Below are 22,032 nucleotides of genomic sequence, written 5' to 3'. Positions count from 1 at the left end.
ACTATGGTAACACAACAAATATTATGCAAATTTCAATAAAATGCAGAAACTATGTATCAGCGATTTATCACTGGGATTTCTTAAAGTTGTAAAATGCATCATTTCCTGACTTTAAAAACACATAAAGCAAAGAAAAATGAAGATAAGTGTTTAAGAAAACCACCATTTTTAAAGATATGAAACATTGAAAAAGTGTTGAAAGCAACAGAGAAAAGACCAATATTAAATATAATTGATAATGAAAATAAAATAGGCAGGCCCCTAAAGCGCAGATATAAAACATCATTTCAAAAGTTTGTCTCCATTTAGCTGAAGTACCTCCACCACCAGAGGGCAGCAGCGCACCGGTTCTCTCCCTCACCGGGTTCTTCAAACTGTGCCTCTGCATGAACAGTCGATATTTAATTTTAGCATATAATTATGTGGGGAAAAATAGGCGAGTTTAAAATAAACCCTGGGATTAATACTCCAAAAATATAATAGCCAGATTACAAAAACATAGATGCTAAATAAACCAAATGCTACTTTTTACACGTTTAGACTCTTTAATACCAGAAGTCTGGTAACACATGTTTTATTGTAACATGTGTTACAATAAAACTGGAACAAAAAACAACAACAAAAAAAACATGATAAAATAACATACCATCTGATTATTTTAACTTTCTGGAGAACCTGAGATTATTAAGAGAGTATGAGTAACATTAAAATAGATTATAGACTGCAAACAATGAGGATGTCTGTAAAGGCCCTTAAAGTTTCAGTTAAAACTTTCTTTTATAACACATTAGTTTCACATTAACATATGCAATCTTTTTCTGGTATGTCTGTAGAAACATAAGGAGGAATATTAAAGTTATAGGGAGCAATAATTAAACAACACAAATATTAAAGTGTTTACAGACTTCAGGGGAAAGAAGGACAATTACTTATTGGGTTGTAATATTTTACCTCATTCTCCATGTCGAGCCTCATAATCATTTCATAATTTCTCTTTTAGCAAAACTGTTCTTAAAGATGACGTGTTTTAAATAATCTTGGAGCAAATCGAACGTCCAACCAGCGTCTCTTTGTTGCTGCTGAGTCATTTCATATGAGCCATTTCTCTATGCAGTTTTTGAACACGGTGAAGTTGCTGTGCCAGTTTGTGTGTTTGACTCCGGACTGAACACACACCGACACGTCGCCGCGGGCGTCCAGCGTCTTCAGTCCAAACGTGTCGTTTTTATAAAACTGTCAGAGGCAGAGAAGAAGACCAAAACTTATGAATATCAAAGCGTTGAATTCATTTGAACTGACTGGTTTTCCAACTGAAGTTTGTTCTTCTTAAAGTTCTCCAACCAATCACAGAAAGTTATTCTCCAAATGACGCAGCAGATATCGACTGGACCTCCAGGTTTATCCTCCAGGAATGGGACAGGGGTGACGCAGCACCTCTTAATCCTCATAAATGTCAAATTTCTGTCCTCATACAGGATATTTTACTCTATTGTCAGACTTTTCTATCTCACTAGATTGACTTTAGTTGAAAGAGGTTGAAGAAACATCAACTGGATGCAGAAAAACCCCAGCTGGTCACCTACCGCCTGGTTCCTCATCTCCACAACATCTTCGTTAGAGTCGTAGAACCCAAAGTGGCTGCGCAGGAAAGAGGAAGCAATTACTTCTTGTCTAAAGCTTCTGAAACCTAATTTGATCGAAACTTCATGTTGACAAACTGAAAACTGAAAATAACCACTTCTCTGTTTTTGTGTTCCCACCAAACCAACATGTGTTCCTTAATTGTAAACTTCTAACTGTTTGCTATAGAAAATCTGATGCACAAGATGTCATTTATCTAAATGAGGACCAGAGTAAGCTGCTCCTGATGGTGCCTAACATGGCAGCTGTCCTGTCAGAGACACTGAATTGACCAGGTAATGAATTGTAAAGGTAAAGCATTTCTTAAAGTGGTAAAACCTGGATTGCCATGGAGTGATGACGCCGTCATCTGGTCCTCCAATCAGCACCATCTTCTTGATACGCAGGAAGTTTTCTCTCCAATCTGAGGGAAGGATGTGCAGATGCTGATAAGAAAAAAGTGTTTTACATGGATATCACTGGAGCTAAACAGGTCATATAATCAGCCTCTATTATGTTTTACTTTTCCTACAAAATATGGATTCCTCTCTTTTAAAGATAATAACTCCAGTTTTGTTTCTGTTCAGCTGCAGAAAGTTTTAGCATCTCCATGCATTGATTTGTTCTAAGCATCTGTGTGGGTTCAGGCAGACCCACTGTCTGCCTGTAGACGGTGGGTCTATGAGAATAAAAACATCATTAAGTAATGAAATAAAGACCAAAGGTGCCATGAAGGCAGAAGGTTCAGTACCTTTCAGGTGCTGGTGAGGTATTTCACCGTTTATCGGAGGCAGAAAGGTGTTGCCCTTCAGGTAGCAGGCTCTGTGGTGAGGGTCTGCACAGAGAAAATGCAGCATATTGTTGGTTTTGTGTTCTGCTCACACAGAGGCTCATGCAGAGTTCCTGATCCCCTCCTACCGTTCCAGTAGTCACAAAACGAAAAATGCTGCCCCACTTTGTTGTAGCAGAAAAGAAAAGCGGTCTTCTTTACACAGCCAGGTAACCAATTCAGGTAATCTGTGTCTGTGGAAAACATCAGACCTGTCAGCCTTGAGTTGATTTTCCTTTAAATAGAAAAGAAGAGAAGACACCCAAACCCTGAAGCAAACATCTGACCTCCATACTGTCCAGCCAGGGGTGACGACAGGGAGATGAAGGTGTGAACGTTGTGATTTGGAGACGTAGACAGAACTGCACGGCAGACTAAACCACCTTAAAAAGGTCAAAACAACTAAATTAGGCAAATGTCAGATAATGGTAGTCTGTGGCTGTCGCTACCAGTATGAGTTCACCTGGATGATTGTGGCAGATTTAACAGAAACAAACAGTAGACGTTGGTCTCACATTGTGAACCTCTGCATGCCAGAGGGTGGAGGCGTCCCGACGCTGCTGGTTCTGACCCAACAAACACTCATTTCTCAGGAACCAAGGCTGCAGCTACAGGCTGTAGGCCAGCTGATTACCTCTGGTGGTAAGATTCAAGTCTTAAGGTTGGAAAGCCTCATTACCATCACCCTTATCTTTAGCTTGAGCCACAGATCCTCTGTCAGCTTCAAAACGTTAATATTACTGCCAGTCAGAAGAAACATCTTGAAGATTTGCTTTAAACTTGAATCTGCCTAAATAATCTAATAGTTTTGTTCAGGAGAGCTCAGAGGTGACAGATGATTTCAGATTATGCTAATATTTAACCTGACAGATTTACCAAGACGGGGGCTTTAGGGATGTCAATCACTCTTATGTATGCGCTAAAAGGTTCCAGCTAACCATAATGCTAACAGGTTTCTGTTATCACTAAGGCTAACATCATGCTAAGACCAATGCTAAAGACTCCTGCTAACACTAATGCTAATCAACTGGTTTTTATTTTTTGTAGATTAAATTAAAGGTTTCCAGTTTTCTTTGAGAGGAGAACCAACCAAAGCAACTTTATTTATTAACTAACTTTAATAAATAGCCATGACTGATTTCTTTACCAGGCCAGAGCGACAGCAGTTTTATTTGTACACCTGCAGATGAATTAGGGCTTTTATTTACAGGTCTGCTTTTCCAACCAGCTACAAGTTAAAATTGTTTCCATGTTCTGAAGAACTGTCAAGAAAAAGATTCGGAGGCGACGTGATCAGGTCTGTTAACGACCAGGGGAAATTCCAGGTAACGTTGTGGACCCAACAAGTTACAACAGGCAGAGTGAGTGGAAGAAAACGCTGCCTACACATTACATACAGCTGGAGGAGGAATGAAATGACGACGATGTATTCTGTGGTATTTGTTACCCATAAAGTTTCATAATCCTTAAATAATGAGGGATTCAAGAACTTTTGGAGCAAGTTGCTTAACTCAGCCCATGAGTTTGATCTTCATTGATTCAGAAAAAAACATTGAATTTTCAGGGTCTAATCCAGTCATTCATCCATCCATTGTCTACAGCTGCATGTTGTAGCTGAGCTGATGGGTGGATGTGGATGTTGGAAGGACAAACTGATTTCATAGGTTAGACCTGGAAAACGCTAAAATTAAAGATGTTTTTTGTCCATTTTTGGCTCACTCAGCGTCACTTTTTCTCCTGCCTCAGGACGGTTTGACGGTTGGAGTCTGCTCACCTTGAGAGAAACACAGCACATGGACTCCCTCAGGACGCGCGGTCATGATTTTCTCGATGACCTTCCTGAACTCTGGGACTTGAATCCACAACGGCTTCATGCTCTTACAGTTGTTGAACAGACTGATTATCTGCACCTCCGTACCTGGATGCACCTGGATGCAAATCAGTAAAAATAAATAAATCTGAGAAACAAGCCATTTAAAACAAAAATTGTTACTCCATAAATCTGTAATTACAGATGAATCTGGCAGTTCTTCAGCTGAGTGTTATCAACCAACCACCAGATGTTTCCAGTAACGCTCCCTGAAATAAAACTCACTGTGAGGAATTGAAAATCACAGAGGAACAGAAATCAGGGGTTTGAAATGTCGGGTTGGATTTCACTTCGCCTGAAATCTCCACCTGTGCTTCAAACTGTTCGCAGTTTTTACTTTATGAAGTTCATGAGCTGAACTTGATTGCAATGTTCCTTTGGCATCTATCTGAGCTATAACGGGGTTTTCTTCTACATTTTGTGGAATTAAAAATGGTGGATGTTCAACAGAAAAGCTAACATGGTTTAAAACTTACTTTTTCTGCCATGACTGAAAAAACTTGGAATAATAAATGGTTGACAGAAGTTCTAAAACATATAATAAAGTTATAATTTGCTATCTAAATGTCTTGCTGTATCCTGAACTCAGTCTTCTTTTGTTAACAAAACTAGTAATCCAAATGATCTCATCACCAATCACAGAAAGTCACATTTTATACCTGACATAAATCTGCATCATCCTTTAGCTCATCATCCTCTGGGATTTATTTATTTATTTATTTATTTATTTATTTATTTATTTATTTATTTATTTATTTATAGCTAAAATCGTAATTTCCATCTGTCAAGTTTTTTTTTTTCAACAAATTGTGTTTTTGTGATACGTTTCTGATACAAAAAACTCTACAGATCACATGAATCTTTACAAAGCTGAATGTCTTAGATGTTATCTCTTCAAAGATTCAGCAAATGTAAAATAAAATGTTCCGGTTCTAAGAAACCAAAGTGCAAAGGAAATAAGATGTAGAAGTCCAAGGTCAAATTCAAAAGGTAGAAAGAAATCTGGCTGCTTGGAAAGAAAATACTGAACAAACTGGTGGCTCAAGACTTTTGCACAATATTTAAAAAAGGAAGAAAAAAAGTGATAAATGTCTTTAAAAAGGTGCAATAAAGTGTGCAAATAGAATCAGATGATTTACAAAATTTTAGCTAGCTGTAATTTAATCTAGATTAAAAACGTTCAGTGAGTTACTCTGAACTGTAACCTGGTGATGAGTCCCACCTCATTAATGAAGCCTGAGAGATGTTTAAACTGTTCGGGTCCGTCCAGGATGCCGTGGACGATGATGACAGGTTTGTATCCATGCGCGGAGCCTGAAGCCAGCAGCAGCAGCAGCAGCAGCAGCACCGCCGGGGCCCCCCAGCTGGCCCGCGGAGCCCTCATCTCCACCCGGTCGCAGGTCGCTGGTGGAGGATCCGCGGCAGGAGGAGACCTGATCAGGAACTGTTTGCTTTTTCAGACGTTCCCTCCTTTTTGTGATGGTAGGCGTGCTTGCTTTGCAATATCCGTATTGCCAACCCCTGCCAGCCACGCTGCAACGCTTCAGCACTTCTGTAACATTGCGGTTTCCAACATGAAGCTTCTCGTACAAAACCAGAATCGGCAGCATGTTAACATTTTGTCGATTTAAATCTTAGAAATTAACTATTGAATTTAAGTGACGCCAAGTAAACTATGCAAATAAAATAATCTCAACTCGTTTCTTGCAGATAATGAAAACATACGACATTGTTAAAAAGCCACTGAAAAAAATAAAATAAAATATGTACTGTGACTATATGATGTATATTTGTTTGTTCTCTTCTCCAACAGGTAGCCTGAATGTGGCAATAAGATAAATCATGCAAAGCTAATATGGAAACGAGATTAATTTGTTTTCCAAATCTAGATCAGTCTTTCGATTTCTCAATATCCGAACTAAATGTTTTGTTTTGTTTTTTCTGTAGAAAAACACACGTTAGTGTCTTAATGCTAGTATGTATGTAGAGCTGACAGGGTCACTAATGCAGATAAGATGCACCAAATATAATTTACCGTTAATTGACTTTCAAAAATTATATGTATTTTTTTTCTCTCTTTTTGCCTCTCTTACTTTTTTATTATTGTTTATTGAATTAGTTCAGCTTAGGAGCTCCGAGGTTTAGAGTAATGCACTGTTAAAATAAATCATTTTAATATGAACAGGGTTCTGAACGTGTTGTCGTTCCTAATATGGCCACAGGGGGCAGTGAACGCTGCTGGTGACCCTAGCAGAGTAGAGTCACGTGTTTCCTGTTTCCCCTGTAGCGCGCCCCATGCTAAGCTAAGCTAACCAAATTAAATTTGTTGGGAGTTTTCTTTAAAATAAAGGTTCAGAAATAGTTTTTTTCCATGGCTGCAGGCGGCAGTTTGTATTTTTTAAGCGTTCAGACTCTGAACTCTTACCTGCAATAGAAAAAAATATTTTATTAGGGTTTTTTTTAAACTATTATAACGTTGTTGGATCGTTTTGAAATCGGTGAGTGAAGCTGCTTATGTTGTTTTGGTTCTTTTCACCTAAAAATAACAAATAGAATAAACTTAAATAAGAAAAATTGACCTGTTTAAACCTTCTAAGCTGTTCTGAGTAAAAGCGCAGAAAAACTAAAAGTTTCTAAAATGACTAGTTTCATTATTCTGAACCTGGTTCAAGATTGACAGTTGCTGTTTTCTAACGTTTTCCATAAACTGTATTTACTTCTGATAAAAAAAAACAACACAATAATAAGGAGCTTAACTTTGTCGGCTAAAAGTCAAAGATTTCATTAAAACTGTTATATCCTTGTCTCTCAATCCAAGTGAATTTAAACACGAAGCATCTGTTTCTCCCCAGAATCCTCCTCAATTTGGAATAATCTGAAAAAATTAATAATTTATTGCCGTTTTCCAGAAATGGAAAGTTTCACTGTGAAAACTTCTTCTTTGCTTATTTAGTACTTTTTTAAATTGCCTGACCTTTAGTTCAAAATTAACTCCTTTGATTATAGTTTTTTACAAACTGGTTTTATGAAAACTAAAACTTTGTAAATTTAAACCTGAAAAAATTTACAGTCAAATTTACAGACAAAACTGAAAAAGTTTAGAGTTTTGTCTGGAGAAAATATTTTGTAACTAGATTGTTTGTCTTGTTTTTTCATTGTAAGTTTCCTATTATTCTTTTTTTTGTTGTGTTTATTTCCTGGTTTTTCTTATTATTTTTGGTCGTATTATGCTGAAGGTTTCATATGTCGTTTCTGGAGCTGCTGTCTCTACTTCCTGACCAAACTAAACCGTTTCTGCTCCGCCTGTTTCTTCTCCAGGTGCGATGGCCCAGCTGGAGCAGTGGGTGAACGACCGTCTCCATGACATCCTCGGCTTGAGCGACAGATACGTCTCCCAGTTCATGATTGGCATCGCTCGCAAAGCGTCCAGCCCGGAGGACCTGGTGAGCCGCCTGGAGCAGACGGGAACAATCGACATCGACCAGAGCGTCTCTGCCTTCGCAAAGGAACTGTTTGAAAAAGTACCTGCTTCCTAAACCTTAATGGCTCCTCTATCGGGTTCAAGGTCTTTCGGTTGATGATGAAACTTGGACCACTAACGTTTCTCTGTGGTGTGGCAGATTCCCCGTCAGCAGGTTGTTGAGAAGCCGTCCAAAGCCCTGGAGCGCCAGGCCATAGAGATGGACCGGAAGAACCGGACCTACACGCTGCTGGAGGACAGCGACAGCGGCGAAGAGGTGGCGGCTGACAAACAGAGAGGCAAGAAGAAGAAAGACAAGGACAAAGGAAGCAAGAGGAAGAACATCAGACAAAAGAAAGCCAGCGAGTCGTCGAGCGACGATGAAAAGCTGAAGAGGTAAAGCTGGACGATGCGTCTGGAAAACCTATCTGGATATATTGCTTTCATATCAATCCATATTGTTAATTATTGATTAGTTTTTTGTTTTAAATATCTGAAATATTTCCAAACTGTGGCGTGACCTTTCCTGTTTTTACGATCACTCCACTTCAATGTTTTAATGATGGGCTGCTGCGCAAGTTACTCGACAGGTTGTTGCTAGGTAACCAAAGAGTGAGTGAGTTAGTTGATTCCCCCTTACCTAGCTTAGCGTGCTGTGAGAGGTTAAGCAGTTAAAGCCTTTCCTCTGCCTACATCTCCCAGAATGCTGTGCGGTTCTCGATCAGACTTCAGTGTTGAAGTTGCACAAAAACAGTTTTTACATTTTACTGAGTTCCAGCTGTGAACAGCCGGTTGGTTCTTGTCACTTCAGGGGCGGTTCTGTCTTGGAGGACCACAGATCTGTGAAGAAAGAAGAAGAAGAAGAAGAGGAGTGGGAGAAGGAGGAGAGGGAGCGACTGCTGGACATCGAGGAGAGAGACGCCTTCGCTCAGAGAGTCAGGCAGAAAGACAAAGAAAAGACGCGGAACATCGCTGAGCGGACGGATAAAAAGGTGGATTAAGCTTTTTTTAAAGAGGGAACAGCGCCTCCTACAGGTGGAAGCTTTATCTTCTGTTTCTTCTGTCTTTAGGCCTATGAAGAAGCTCAGAAACGACTGAAGATGGCTGAAGACGATCAGAGGAACATGGTTGGTTGAATCACATCGTCAGCTTAGGGTTTTTCTGGATTGTAGCCGGGTTGTAAAGTTTCTCTCTCTGCGTTCAGTTGCCGGAGCTGAGGAAGCGTTCCCGTTGGGAATATCTGAAGAAAAGAGAGGAGGAGAAGCTGGAGGACCTGGAGGCGGAGATCATAGACGAGGAGTATCTGTTCTCCAAGGAGGAGCTGACGGAGCGCGAGAGGCGGGAGCTGGAGTACAAGCGGACCCTCCGGGATCTGGCCAAGGACTACAAGCAGGCTGGGGCCAAGGAGCAGGAGGAGAGGAAGAACCGCTACTACATGCCTGAGGAGAGGAGGAGCAAGGTGAGCAGAGCGTCTGAAAACATGGCTTAGCAAACGGAGCCAGGCTCAGCCAGCATCTCCCGCCTGCAGGACGTCCCCCAGAGGGATCTGGAGCTGGACGAGGCCCCCATGGAGCTCGGGGGGGAGCAGGGCCGCTGGGAGGAGGAGCGGCTGAAGACGGCCTCCCTCAGCTTCGGAGCCAGGAAGGAGCGCGAGCTGGGCCTGAAGCTGGAGCAGGACCGGTACCAGCTGGTTCTGGAGGAGGAGGAGATGATCGACTTTGTCAGCACGGCCATCACCATGAAGGGGACGCGCTCCGACAAGGTCAGCCCCGTCTGCAGCACTCACAGGCTGACAGGAAAACATTTCCTAAAGCTTTAATGATCCAACAAGCTTCCAGAAACATCCAGGAGGGTTACAGTTAGAGGATTTACTGACCTTTGAACCCAAACCTGGAGAGGACAGGAAGGGGCTTCACAGCAGCCAACCCTCTGACCTGAACACATGAGACTGTGGTTCCTCAGACTGTCCACTAGAGGGCACCGCAGCTCAGTTTAAAATAACTTGGTTTCAAATATTTTATCACAACAAGCAAAATGCAACATCAATAATATTTATTTCTAATAATCATCCTTATGTGCAGGAACCAGGCGCTGCACTTTATAGGTCAGTCTTCACCAGCTTGCAGCAGTGCATTCTGGGATTTGTGGTTCCACAGAGTTTTATTTCACTCACTATGAGTCATTTAAAGCTGATTTGATTTATGCAGCGATTTATAACTTTATTTACTGCTAAATATGACTTAAAAATATAAATCTCTGATTCTTTTTATTCCACATCCAATTTCAAATTTTTATAATTTTTTTCATGCATTCTTTTCTGAATAAGGAATTACAAATATTACCAAATATTTTCGATCAGCCCTGCTGTGAGTTTTAGGGTCAGCTATGAGAATTTTTTTGTTAAGAGAACATAGTCATGATATTAGCAGAATATAGATGTAATTGTCTTAAAATTATGAGGAAAAAATTATTTTAATAAGAAAAATCTTGGAGAATTATTATTTATTTTTTGAGTTGGAGTTCTCATAAAATTACTCTAAATATTAGGTCTTTATTATCGTATTACTACAACTTTATTCTTGTACTGAAAAGAGAAAATCTTTGCCCGACCCTAATAGTCCTTTGTAGAGTAACTTGAATTCAAAGTCCAAATAAATAAAGCTGTAAAACAGGCTTGTAAATCAAGATGGCCGCCCTCGGCGTGCTGACATCACTCTGAGACACAAGGGGAGCGTCTGTGGAGAAAAATCCACATTTTCCAAAAAGAAAATCCTGAAAAACAAAAAATGTGATTAATTGATCAAATCAATTTCCCACCCAGCCCACCTCATAATCACAAATATCTTATATTACATTTTACTTTTTTCTGCATTATTGTGATGAATCGATTATTGGAATAATTGTCAACTGACTTACTGATTTAGTAATCAATTTATTGTTAACTGGAGTATACAGACTCTAAAACATACTGGCAGTAATGAAGCCAAAACTTTACAATAACTGTAAACATTTTGCATTAAAAATAAAAAACCTTCTATGTCTGTAAATCTCATCTAGTGTCAGATTTAGCTTCACCTGGTTCAGATTCAGTAGCAGCAGTCTGGTGTTAAAGCATTTCCATGGCGACGTGCTCCATGGTGACCATGGTAACATGCTCCATGGCGGTGTGTCCAGGACGAGGCGGAGCCGGCGCTGTCGCAGGCCGAGCTGAAGAAGCACTCCATGCAGGAGGTGCGCCGCAGCCTGCCCATCTTCCCCTACAGGGAGGACCTGCTGGCCGCCATCACTGAGCACCAGATCCTGGTCATAGAGGGGGAGACGGGCTCCGGGAAGACCACCCAGATCCCACAGTACCTGCTGGAGGACGTGAGTCTGCACTATCAATATCTAACTGATTGTCTTCCTTCATCAAATGCCAACATGAACACATTTTACTGCAGAGCTGAGATAAAAAAATACACAGATAAATATACTTTTGGGGGAATTCTTAATTGAAAAATAATGATAAAAACCTGCCTCTTCTGTTGCAGGGCTACACCAAAGGAGGGATGAAGATCGGCTGCACGCAGCCCCGCCGGGTGGCGGCCATGTCTGTGGCGGCTCGCGTTGCCGAGGAGATGAGCGTGAAGCTGGGTAACGAGGTGAGCCCGGAGGTTAGGACCTGCATCCAGGGTTCAAACCGTCCCTGTAACCTTTTATTTGGTGGTGTCGTGCAGGTGGGGTACAGCATCCGCTTCGAGGACTGCACGTCTGAACGCACCGTGCTGAAGTACATGACGGACGGGATGCTGCTCCGAGAGTTCCTGACTGAACCCGACCTGGCCAGCTACAGGTAGAGGAGACGATTACTTCAAAATAAAGTCCCAAAAATCCACATTCACCTCCAGATGGACATCAGAGCAACATTTTATATCATGTATTCACTTCTAGCTCCTGGACGGGGAGCCAAGTATATGAAAGTGTGATTTTAAGTCAGTTCTTTGGACCAAATGTGTCCATTTACGTCTCGTGGAGTGATTTATGTTTTAATCTTACTTTTTTATGTAGCTTAAGGTCAGTGTTGAACTGGGTTTCTAGCTTCAGGAAACAGTATTTTCCTTGAATTATCCATGTGGTTTGTTTCCCTTTAGGTGACGTTTACTGAAGGCAGACTCGGCTCATTAAAAGTGTCTGATTACAGCATTTAAAGAAACGGCAACACAAATCTGGTTCTTATCAGATTCAAGGTTTTTTTTCTGGACAAAAAAAACAGTCGACCCCAAAAATCTAGGAAACTATGGATAATAAGGAAAACATATATACTTTTGGTAGAGCTCCCATTACTAAAAATGCACAATAAATGAACTTTTTTAAAATAAAAAATAAGATCTGCTCTCTGTGGCCCTGGTTTATCGGTTTTGTTGGTCCGGTTCCCTCTGCAGTGTGATCATCATCGATGAGGCCCACGAGCGAACGCTCCACACCGACATCCTGTTCGGCCTCATCAAAGACATCGCTCGGTTCCGACCCGACCTGAAGGTTCTGGTGGCCAGCGCCACGCTGGACACGGAGCGATTTTCCTGCTTCTTCGACGACGCTCCGGTGTTCAGGATTCCTGGCAGGAGATTCCCTGTCGACATTTTCTACACTAAAGTAAGTCACCGGTTTATTTTTAGAAACAGATTTATTCTGAAAATCTAAAATTGAGTATTTTCTCCTTCCTGATTATTGGAAAACAGACTTTTTGAAATTCTTTAGCGGTTCTAGATTTCGCCCTCATAACAAAGTTAACCTGTTGGTTCAGAAATGTACTCAGTTCTACAATCAGTTTGTTGTTTTATTCTTTTTTCCTTCCTACTTCATTCTGAACGTTTCAGAAAGCTGCACTTTAATGTGTTTCTTCATCATTGTTTATATGCTTAGTTTATTTTTATTTTCCAATAATATTCAAAATAAACTAAATTAAACTTTGTCACTTGGCAGTTCAGTTCTTAATCTGAGCTAACAAAATCTCGTGGGGTTCCTCAAGACTCTGCTGTTTTAGTCTGGCTTAGATTATGGAATAATGTGACATCTATTACCATATTAATGCACATAACACAACTCTACTTCTATTTATCTGTTGTTTCAAGTGTTTTTCTGTATATAAAATGTTTTTTGTACCTGTGATCTCAGTGACGTCTTCTTGACCTTTTGCTCCTTTAATTGGATGTAAAACAGTTAACATGAAAAGCCTCTGTGGACTGACTGTCGTGGTGTGTGTGTGTGTGTGTGTGTGTGTGTGTGTGTGTGTAGGCTCCGGAGGCGGATTACCTGGATGCTTGTGTGGTTTCAGTGCTGCAGATTCACGTCACCCAGCCTCCTGGAGACATCCTGGTCTTCCTCACCGGACAGGTTCGCTTTCTGCCAAACATCAAGCAGCAGGAATTTTATCTGTAAAATATCCAGAAAACAAAACGATCTTTTTTTTCTGCTTCACAAAATGTGAAATGCTTCCAGTTGGTTCCAGAAGGTATGAATACTTTTCACTTCAGAAGATAATAGGAAAGTAAAATGACTCTGCTGTATGCAGCAGATTTATTGCTTATGGATCTGTTTTTATAGTTAGCATTGCGTTGGAAGCATTGATCAGTAGGTGGCGCTGTTGTGTGCGGCCATCTGAACCAGCATCAGCGTGACTGTCCACAGGAAGGTGTTGGTATTAGAAACGCACCTGTGCCACTCTAAACAGTGAGGAAAATATGAGCTGCTGTTTACGGTTGAAAACTTGTGAGCCTCTCTCCTTTCTGCTTACCGCTTTGTGTCGTGTGTCAACATGGATCCTCTCCTCATTCTGGGAGCTTATGTTATTGTTTTATAGTTTCTGTATTAATAAACTGCAGGTCAGAAACGGATTAACAATTCAAAGTTTGTTCCTTTTTCACTGATATTTCCATATTTTTAATTCGATTAAACGCTCAGGAAGTTTTTAAAGTATCTGTGATGGATCAAACTGCATCTCTGCTTCCTGCTGTAAGAGGAACCAACTCCTCCTGTGGGTTTTGCAGGAGGAGATCGAAGCGTGCTGCGAGATGCTGCAGGAGAGATGCAGGCGTCTGGGGTCAAAGATCGCTGAGCTGGTCGTCCTGCCCATCTACGCCAACCTGCCGTCCGACATGCAGGCCAAGATCTTCAGCCCGACTCCTCCTGGAGCCCGGAAGGTGAGTCCGTCTCCTCGGAACGCCGAGGCTTTCCACCCAGAAAGTCACAGAGTGTAAAGTTTCATCCCAGGAAACAGAAGAGCAATACCTCTTCCCAGACGAGTTGCTGTGAGCTGGAACAGCTCTGCAGTGAAGCTGTGGGTCAGAGCGCTAACCTCCACTTCCTGTCTGGTCTCTCCACTCCCAGGTGGTGGTGGCCACCAACATCGCAGAAACGTCTCTGACCATAGACGGCATCATCTACGTCATCGACCCCGGCTTCTGCAAACAGAAGAGCTACAACGCGCGCACGGGCATGGAGTCGCTCATTGTCACGCCTTGCTCCAGGGTACAGGAAGCTCTGCTCTTCTTAATGTTTAACCGGCTGCAGCTTTCCGTCAGAGGAGGGTTTACTGGAGAAGCTCTAACTGTTATGGTTTTATCTTTATGAGGAAGCTGCTCTGATGGAGATCAGGAGTGTTACAGACTCTTGTGAAGTTTCTATAAAACAAATTATAGAAATTTGTTGGATGTAACTGCAGCTGCAGCCGCCAAATACAAAACAGCTGTTTCTGCTCTGTCCTCACTGTTCCCCACAGTGTGCGCTAAACTCATGCTGAACGTTTATATTTATGGAGTTAAAGGCAGATATTTGCATACGCTGCATAAAACAAAGTCTTTTTGTCTCCAACATTAAATTCAATGAAACTGTTCCTGTTTGGGGATTTCACAGTTTCTGATGGATTAATCTGAGTTACCTGCAGGCTCAGCTGTGGATGTTTGTATTTTAAGGTGTGACAACATGAAACAATCTGAAGCCATCAGGCCGAGCGCCGTGTTCCTCCACAGGTCTGCTTCATGGTCAGCTCCTGTTTCCAGAAGCTGCAGAAAATCCTGCTGAAGCTTCTTCTATCCACAGCGAAACGGATCCGGTACCAACTGGGCTGGAAGAAACCACGGCTCCAAAAGCAACAGGAAATAAAAAATTATAAATAACCTCTGAGACAAAAACCTGAAGTCATTCTGATGATTGAGTGGTTGGGCTCAAAATGGCACACCACACATTTTTCTTTAGGCCATTTACAATGTTTGAAATGCATAAAAAACTGAAAATAAGCAAATATTCCGTTCATTTTTTTAAAGAAAATCAACATTTTATTGCCTGAAATGCGATAACAACATTCCATCAGTGAACGCTCCATCATTTGAGGCAAACGATGATCTGCAGCTGAAAAACATCAACATGTGAAAAGTGTTTGGTCATAATGAGCATCATTGTGTTTGGAGGAGAAGGAGGAAGCTCACAGTGAAGCACAGAGGTGGCAGCATCATGTTGTGGGTCTGTTTTACTGCAGCAGAGACTGGTGTGCTTAACAAAATCCTAAGCATCAGGAGGAATCAGACAGGAAGTTTGTCCACACACCTGCTGACACTTTCTGTGTGTCCTGATCTCTGTTCAAAAACGTTACCATAGAAACCAACATGGCAACTCCATGAAATGATGTTATTGATTCAGTTTTATGTTTATTTTCTGCTGTGGTTGGTTAATAATCATGTGTCTCCTGCTGTCAGGCTTCAGCCAATCAGAGAGCAGGGCGGGCGGGCAGAGTGGCTGCTGGGAAATGTTTCCGCCTCTACACAGCCTGGGCCTTCAAACACGAGATGGAGGAGACGACGATCCCTGAGATCCAGAGGACCAACCTGGGCAACGTGGTGCTGCTGCTCAAGAGTTTAGGTCAGTCTGAGGAGACGGCGGCCATGTTGGCCCGCCGCGGCCATGTTGGCCCACCGCAGCCCTCCCAGCTCACTGCTGTGTGTCTGTGCAGGAATCAACGACCTGATTCACTTTGACTTCATGGACCCGCCCCCCCATGAGACCCTGGTGCTGGCTCTGGAGCAGCTGTACGCGCTGGGAGCCCTCAACCACCTGGGGGAGCTCACCAAGGTTCAGTCCTTCACGTTTTATCTCAGCTCACTGCGTAGCGCTGCGTATGGCACCGTACCAGAAAAACCCACGTTACCACTTACTTCTAAACCTGCAATACAAAACTATTCTTAATACAACTGCGGCGTCGCCGTAGCGCCCCGAGCTGAGGTGTCGCCGTAGCGCCCCGAGCTGAGCGTCGCCGTAGCGCCCCGAGCTGAGCGTCGCCGTAGCGCCCCGAGCTGAGCGTTGCTGCATGTTTACCATGATCAGGTGTCAACATGCAGCTCATAATGATAAACAGTCCCTGAATGGGAGGAAGTGACACGTGATGCACTGATCAATGCTTTTCAGCTTTTATTGTCTTATTACTGACACCTGGAGGCCAAACAAAAGTCAAAGGTCAGGTTTTTTTTTTATTCCCAAGAGGAATCAGAACTTTATCACCTTACCTGTGCAATAATCATAAATAGTTAGAAGTATGTCTGCAGTGTTGTGGAAACACATTTATGATGAAGTGAATCAAGCGAAGGAGGCTCAGAGTAACTGCATTCTCAACCTGAAGGCATCAGATGTTGGTGATGCGTTCAGGTTCATCCGTTATCTCCACATTTAACAGAACCAGCTCCATCTGGATCTTGTGCATGTTTCTATACCTGGTGTTTGTCACGTGTTGCTGAGTCACTGACTTCCTCACATGGAGGAATGACTCGGCGTTTCCCGGCCGGCCGGCTGTCTTCGTTAATCACTGATGACTGAGGGAGTGTTTATCTGAACTGAAGCCGGTTGTTTTGGTTCTGCTCCAGCTGGGTCGCAGAATGGCCGAGTTACCAGTGGATCCCATGCTGAGTAAAATGATCCTGGCCTCAGAGCAGTGAGTGGCACAGCTTCACTTCTCACTATGAGGAAGAGTTAAATCAGACATGATCATGCTGATAAATCTCGTTTCCATGGTTTCCAGGTACAAGTGTTCAGAGGAAGTGCTGACCATCGCCGCCATGCTGTCGGTGAACAACTCCATCTTCTACCGGCCCAAAGACAAGGTGGTGCACGCCGACAACGCCAGGATGAACTTCGTGGTTCCGGGCGGAGACCACCTGGTGCTGCTCAACGTCTACACACAGGTGAGCGGTAACCCGGGCGACGCTGCTCGTTAAAAACGCGAGCTGCATCGATCCGCCATGTCCCACTGGAGCAGAATCCGCTCTGCAGACGAGCTCTGAGAAAAATCCAGATGTTCACTGCAAGATTCAAATCATTCATGAGCCTCAGGAACAAACAGGCCAGACTGGACACAGCCAGGACAGTTCTGAAGAACTGATAACATGACCTTACAGTTTATCACAGTATTTTGTGGTACTGTCATTATAACAATAACAGTGACTATTAATTTTTAGGTAGCTGTATGCAGCCAGAGCTCCATAAACATGAATTCTGTTCTTCTAAACGATCCTTTTTCTCTGAATTAAAGCTGTTTGGTTTCAAGTCTCAGAGGATCTCAGTCCAGACGTGTGGTCCGGACAGCTGTTGGTTCTGCTGGTTCTGTTGGTTCTGCTGGTTCTGTTGGTTCTGCTGGTTCTGTCTCTAAGCTGTGTCCCGCTCTGCTTCGTCCCCAGTGGGTGGAGAGCGGCTTCTCCACCCAGTGGTGCTACGAGAACTTCATCCAGTTCCGCTCCATGAGGCGAGCCCGGGACGTCCGGGACCAGCTGGAGGGTCTGATGGAGCGCATCGAGGTGGAGGTGGTCAGCTGCAGCGGGGACAACGTCCCCATCCGTAAGGTCAGTCCTGCTCACAGAGCGGTCGTCCTTCCACAGCGTTTCCCTGCCGTCTGAAATGAGGAACAAAACGTGTCCTGCTCTGTTTTCTCGCTGACGTCTCCTCCAGATAAAATCTGCAAAACAAAAGGTTCACTTTCCTAAAAATCCTCTCGGGTTTCCTGGGTTCTTTCACAAAGACTCAACAGGGAAACTGTTCATGGAGCGCCGGTCCGATCTCTGAGCAGCAGTTGGAATCTACAGTTTTCTATCTTAGCTCTTCACAGAGCTTCATCAGTCATTCTCTCCATCATGAACATAAACAGTGTTTAATAAATGATTTCTGTGAGTCAATGTGTGAATTTGAGCCTCTGACGTTTTCGGCCCAAATGAAAACCTTCCTGTTCAGGTCTGTTTTCTGTTGCTTCAGCAGATGAATAAACTCCTTCACGCCTTTTCTAATCCTGATCCCTGGAAGCTGCTCAGGCCTCCTGGAACCGAAGGTGTCGGGTTCATTCACAGAACAAAACTGCGACTTCAGGAGGCGAATCTCAGAGAGAACCAGAAGAGCTGAGCTGCTAGCAAACAGAGGAACCGACACCTCAGCTTATCTGAGGCGGTGCCGGGTGTGTTGGACCGGCGGGCCCAACCTCAACCACAGCAGGGATGGACGGAGTGTTTCTGTCCGTCTCGTCACAGCTCAACAATCACTGAAACACTTTGCAGCTTTTCCTTTCTTAGATTTCTGAATTCAGAAAATACCAACAGATTCAGACTCTGGAGACTTCAGAGAGGCGTCAGCGTTCACATTTTATTTATTAGGATGTTTTACTAACAGCTGCAGCCTGCAGTAAGGTGGGGCAGGTTGCCACAGTGTCAGTAAAACTTAGAATATTCTTCTGCTTTTATGATTGAATTTAAAGTATAAAAGGAACAACAGACTGGATGTGGCTCACACAGATAATATAACACGGCTAAAAGCAGCAGCTGCCCTGTCGCCAGGACAACAGATGGCAGGATAAAGACTCGTCAGACGGGACTCGGACGCTGTTTGCATACTTTTGCATGAAACAGTGACTCAGGAAAAGAGCTGTAAAATCCCTGCTTTGAACGGGATACTTTTATTAACTTTAGAGAGGGGTCAAAGTTCAGATTTAAGCAGGAAATAAGTTCCCAGAACTTTGGACCAGATTTTCCGGCACCGTCGTTTCCTGAAAAAGTTGCTGAATAAAAAGCAAATGTCGGATCTGTTTGTTTGACGGGATGATTTAAATATTTGTGCTTGTTGTTTATTTCATTCTGCAGTGAGAATTAAACCTGATGGACCCGTTTTTAACTTGGCTGCTGTTTCTGTTTGTGTCCTGTGGAAAGCAGCAGCACAAACTGAACCTCTAAATGTCTCTCTCATATTGAATGTCATCCTCTGTGTCCCTGCCTGATGACCTTTGACCCTGATGGCCCCTGTGTCCCCGGCAGGCGGTGACGGCTGGGTACTTCTACCACACGGCGCGGCTCAGTAAGGGCGGCTACCGGACGGTGAAGCACCAGCAGACGGTGTTCGTCCATCCCAACAGCTCGCTGTTCGAGGAGCAGCCGCGCTGGCTCATCTACCACGAACTCGTCTTCACCACCAAGGAGTTCATGAGACAGGTGACGGCAGCTCTGCTGCATGTTTGGAATGTAAACAACACACCCTGCAGCCAGCGGGCAGGAAGGCAGGAAGCTTAATGCCTCCTAGGCCTGACACCATAACAAATTGTTTCAGAAAGTATTGCTATAAACGATAATATTGTTTGAAGACCATTTTAAACTGATTTAATGGTAATAACATGATAATGCAAGCAATATCCTGCCAAAAATAGATGCACTTTATTTTCAAAACAACATTTAAAACTGGAACTGGTTAACAGAACAACCAAAAATAAAATGGACTCTCAGCCTCCATTAACAAAAAACTCAACGACATAAAACCAAAATGGGAATAAATGCTACATTCAACCATGAGAGTGCAGATTATGAAGTCTGTATACTGTCCTGCCCTCCAATAATCATTAGATTTAGATGGAGGGGATGAGCATATCACTCCAGTCCAAACAACACAATGGGTTTTTTGCCCTGATTTTCCCCATATGACAACCACACTACAGTGTGTGGTGTGTTAGGACGGATCGGGTCCAGAACGTCGGGACCGCTCCAATCTAAATCGGGCATATTCAACATGTTGGATTGTCTTGGCCAGTTTATCGCTGCAGCCTGTGGGGTTTTCCCCGACTGGGAGCGAGAAGGCAGCCTGTTGAATGTGACCCGTACCCAGTCAGAAAGCACAGATTCCCCTTCGTGTTTTCTGAGGGCGAAGCAGGAGGGGAATCCCTAACAGCTGGCACGGCGCAACCCAAAGTCAAGCGGACGTCGGAGGTGATATGTGGAAACAACATTAATGTTTATTCAACATTTCATGCAGAGAACGTCTGCAGAAATGACAAGGACAGCAGTTAGAGCTTAATTGCTTCTGCAGTATTACCCAACGCCTTTTCTTTTAGTTACATATTTAATCGATTAAAATAAGATCACAAACTATCGCTGTTGCATCTACATCAGCAGCCGTGTCTGTTTACTCTAAATTCACAGCTGATATAGAGGATTTTGATGGGATTTTCTGTCTGAAATCTGAATATCGGTGAGAGAAATCGGTTCTTGTGTTTGACGTTGCTCTTGCCGTGTGGCTGGACCCCACACGGCCCGATCGAACCCAACACCTACGATCTTAGGTAGGTGTTAATCAGTTAATGTGGGATGTCAGGTTTTGAAAATGGGCCGGCGATTCTAAAATCGTGTAGTGTGAGCTGGACATTACACTGAGGAAACGAGGAAGGGAGGGTCAGTGCAGAGCACCGAGTTGAGCCTTTTTCCATTCAGTGCCATCAAGAGAAAGAGAAAAAGGCAGGAAGAAACGATAAAGCCGATAAATTAAAATGAGGTCAATAACTTTCATTTATTGTGCAATTAATTGATTTATTGTTTATTGCGACAGGCCTACTCACACACATCAGTGAAATCAGATTCATCAGCTCTGTAATCTGTTCAGTCGGCCTCCATCTTCAGTTCTCCAGGCTCCCTGAAGGTCTTTATTTCACTCACGTTCCTGTAATCTGACCTTTGAGTCACTCAGCGATAAAAACGCTCCTGAACTCCAGAGATGTGTTGATAACTGACAGTTTCAACTTGAACCTTTGAGCTGGCTGTTGCCTGCAGCTCACAGCAGCGATTCTTTACCTGAATGTGAGAAAAACAAACATGACGGACAGGATTCAACAAACCGATCCCATTTCCTCCATCCTCCATTCATTAAGAATGACTATAAATATCCACTGAATGAAACGTTGTTTCTTTCCTGCTTAGCTTCCCAGCTCCTCCCATGGAGGAAATGAAAACATTAAAACTGCGTCAAAAGCTCAAAACATTACTTTAATAACTTCATTTAAAAGGCTTTTATACAGACATGTATGTAATGACTGCTGTTCAGAGAGCGCTGCAGACACGCAGGGAAAATTGTGTGGAAGGTAAAACTTTTACTTATGTTTTTAACATAAATATGAATGTTAAACAACCCTCTCTGGGGCTTTTTAATATTCAGATCCATTTTGATTCTGCCTGTTTGACCCACCAGAAGGTTCTGGTTGCAAACAGAACCCAGCGGTGTGGCTCAGATCAGAATCGGGTTGGTTTGGATCAGAACCCAGCGGTTCGGTTCTGATCCAGCTCCTTGCTGTGCCAACAGGTGATAGAGATCGACAGCGGCTGGCTGCTGGAGGTGGCGCCTCACTACTACAAGAGCAAAGAGCTGGAGGACAGCAGCAGCAAGAAGATGCCCCGGAAGCAGGGCAAGGCCCGGGAGGAGCTGGGCTGAGGCCCCTGGGGGCCCGGGAGGAGCTGGGCTGAGGCCCCTGGGGGCCCGGGAGGAGCTGGGCTGACGCTCACACATCTGGACTATCTGAGCTGTAAAGCTGCTGAGCCTGTCATGGAGGAAGAACCGGGCCAGGCTTATGGACGGGTTTAATGATAAACCAGACGGACAGTCGGTGCTTTTTCCTGCTGCACCTGAACGCCCCTCAGACTCATTAACGGACCTGAATGCATACAGAACTGGGTTGTGCAGAAGTAGGTTACGGTTTATCTGAGCTCATAAAGTTTATGGTGATTTGTTTTCCTCTGATGTTTTCAGACGTAAACAGGTTAAAGGTTCTGGTCAAACACACCCAGCTCTGGGTTCTGTGTCAACACTTGACCCAAAACACTGTGCAGAATTAAAGAGAGTGATGTTTGACAACGGCTCTGAGTGTGTGTTGGTCATGTGGAGGCGCTGAGGCAGTTCTGCTCTGGTTCTGCTCCGGTTCTGAGGTATGACGGGTATGCGCTG

General features: G+C 43.3%; 2 protein-coding genes across 4 annotated transcripts; one reads left to right on the top strand and one right to left on the bottom strand.

Moving 5' to 3' along the window:
- Positions 1–531: 531 nt before the first annotated feature.
- LOC106950214 (lysosomal thioesterase PPT2-A-like) lies at positions 532–5,780 on the bottom strand. Of its 2 annotated transcripts, XM_015036914.1 has the most exons (9): positions 5,542–5,780; positions 4,224–4,377; positions 2,737–2,832; positions 2,539–2,643; positions 2,372–2,455; positions 1,960–2,044; positions 1,584–1,638; positions 1,068–1,233; positions 532–996 (listed from the first exon to the last, which is right to left on the bottom strand). In XM_015036914.1, the coding sequence occupies exons 1-8, from the start codon at positions 5,701–5,703 to the stop codon at positions 1,090–1,092; spliced, it is 885 nt and encodes a 294-aa protein (XP_014892400.1). In that variant the 5' UTR covers positions 5,704–5,780; the 3' UTR covers positions 532–996; positions 1,068–1,089. The 2 variants fall into 2 exon arrangements, with proteins under 2 accessions (XP_014892400.1, XP_014892399.1); XM_015036913.1 differs by having other exon boundaries at positions 532–1,233.
- A 799-nt stretch (positions 5,781–6,579) lies between these two features.
- dhx16 (DEAH (Asp-Glu-Ala-His) box polypeptide 16) lies at positions 6,580–21,939 on the top strand. Of its 2 annotated transcripts, XM_015036898.1 has the most exons (21): positions 6,582–6,817; positions 7,638–7,840; positions 7,940–8,175; positions 8,591–8,771; positions 8,850–8,906; positions 8,984–9,238; positions 9,308–9,541; positions 10,954–11,145; positions 11,310–11,420; positions 11,496–11,611; positions 12,201–12,411; positions 13,054–13,152; positions 13,806–13,958; positions 14,146–14,286; positions 15,510–15,672; positions 15,764–15,882; positions 16,668–16,735; positions 16,823–16,985; positions 17,478–17,639; positions 19,092–19,265; positions 21,394–21,939. In XM_015036898.1, the coding sequence occupies exons 2-21, from the start codon at positions 7,643–7,645 to the stop codon at positions 21,520–21,522; spliced, it is 3,162 nt and encodes a 1,053-aa protein (XP_014892384.1). In that variant the 5' UTR covers positions 6,582–6,817; positions 7,638–7,642; the 3' UTR covers positions 21,523–21,939. The 2 variants fall into 2 exon arrangements, with proteins under 2 accessions (XP_014892385.1, XP_014892384.1); XM_015036899.1 differs by lacking the exons at positions 19,092–19,265; positions 21,394–21,939 and adding an exon at positions 18,046–19,085 and having other exon boundaries at positions 6,580–6,817.
- The last annotated feature ends 93 nt before the right edge of the window (positions 21,940–22,032 follow it).

The sequence above is a fragment of the Poecilia latipinna genome, unplaced genomic scaffold (assembly GCF_001443285.1).
Source record: "Poecilia latipinna isolate Pla-1442-1.1 unplaced genomic scaffold, P_latipinna-1.0 Scaffold385, whole genome shotgun sequence".
Taxonomy (NCBI): Eukaryota; Metazoa; Chordata; class Actinopteri; order Cyprinodontiformes; family Poeciliidae; genus Poecilia; species Poecilia latipinna.
Note: the sequence above shows the minus strand (reverse complement) of the source record. Positions and strands in the feature narration are given on the sequence as shown.

Bases quoted from the DNA above. Each gene is read 5' to 3' on its own strand.
- dhx16 (XM_015036898.1), top strand. From the start codon at position 7,643: ATGGCCCAGCTGGAGCAGTGGGTGAACGACCGTCTCCATGACATCCTC. The intron at 8,907-8,983 runs GTTGGTTGAATC...CTCTGCGTTCAG, and splicing joins AAGACGATCAGAGGAACATG to TTGCCGGAGCTGAGGAAGCG. The intron at 16,986-17,477 runs GTGAGCGGTAAC...CTTCGTCCCCAG, and splicing joins TGCTCAACGTCTACACACAG to TGGGTGGAGAGCGGCTTCTC.
- LOC106950214 (XM_015036913.1), bottom strand. From the start codon at position 5,703: ATGAGGGCTCCGCGGGCCAGCTGGGGGGCCCCGGCGGTGCTGCTGCTG. The intron at 2,833-4,223 runs GTGAGCAGACTC...GACCTTTTTAAG, and splicing joins TGTGCTGTGTTTCTCTCAAG to GTGGTTTAGTCTGCCGTGCA. The intron at 2,045-2,371 runs GTACTGAACCTT...TCCTTCCCTCAG, and splicing joins ACCTCACCAGCACCTGAAAG to ATTGGAGAGAAAACTTCCTG.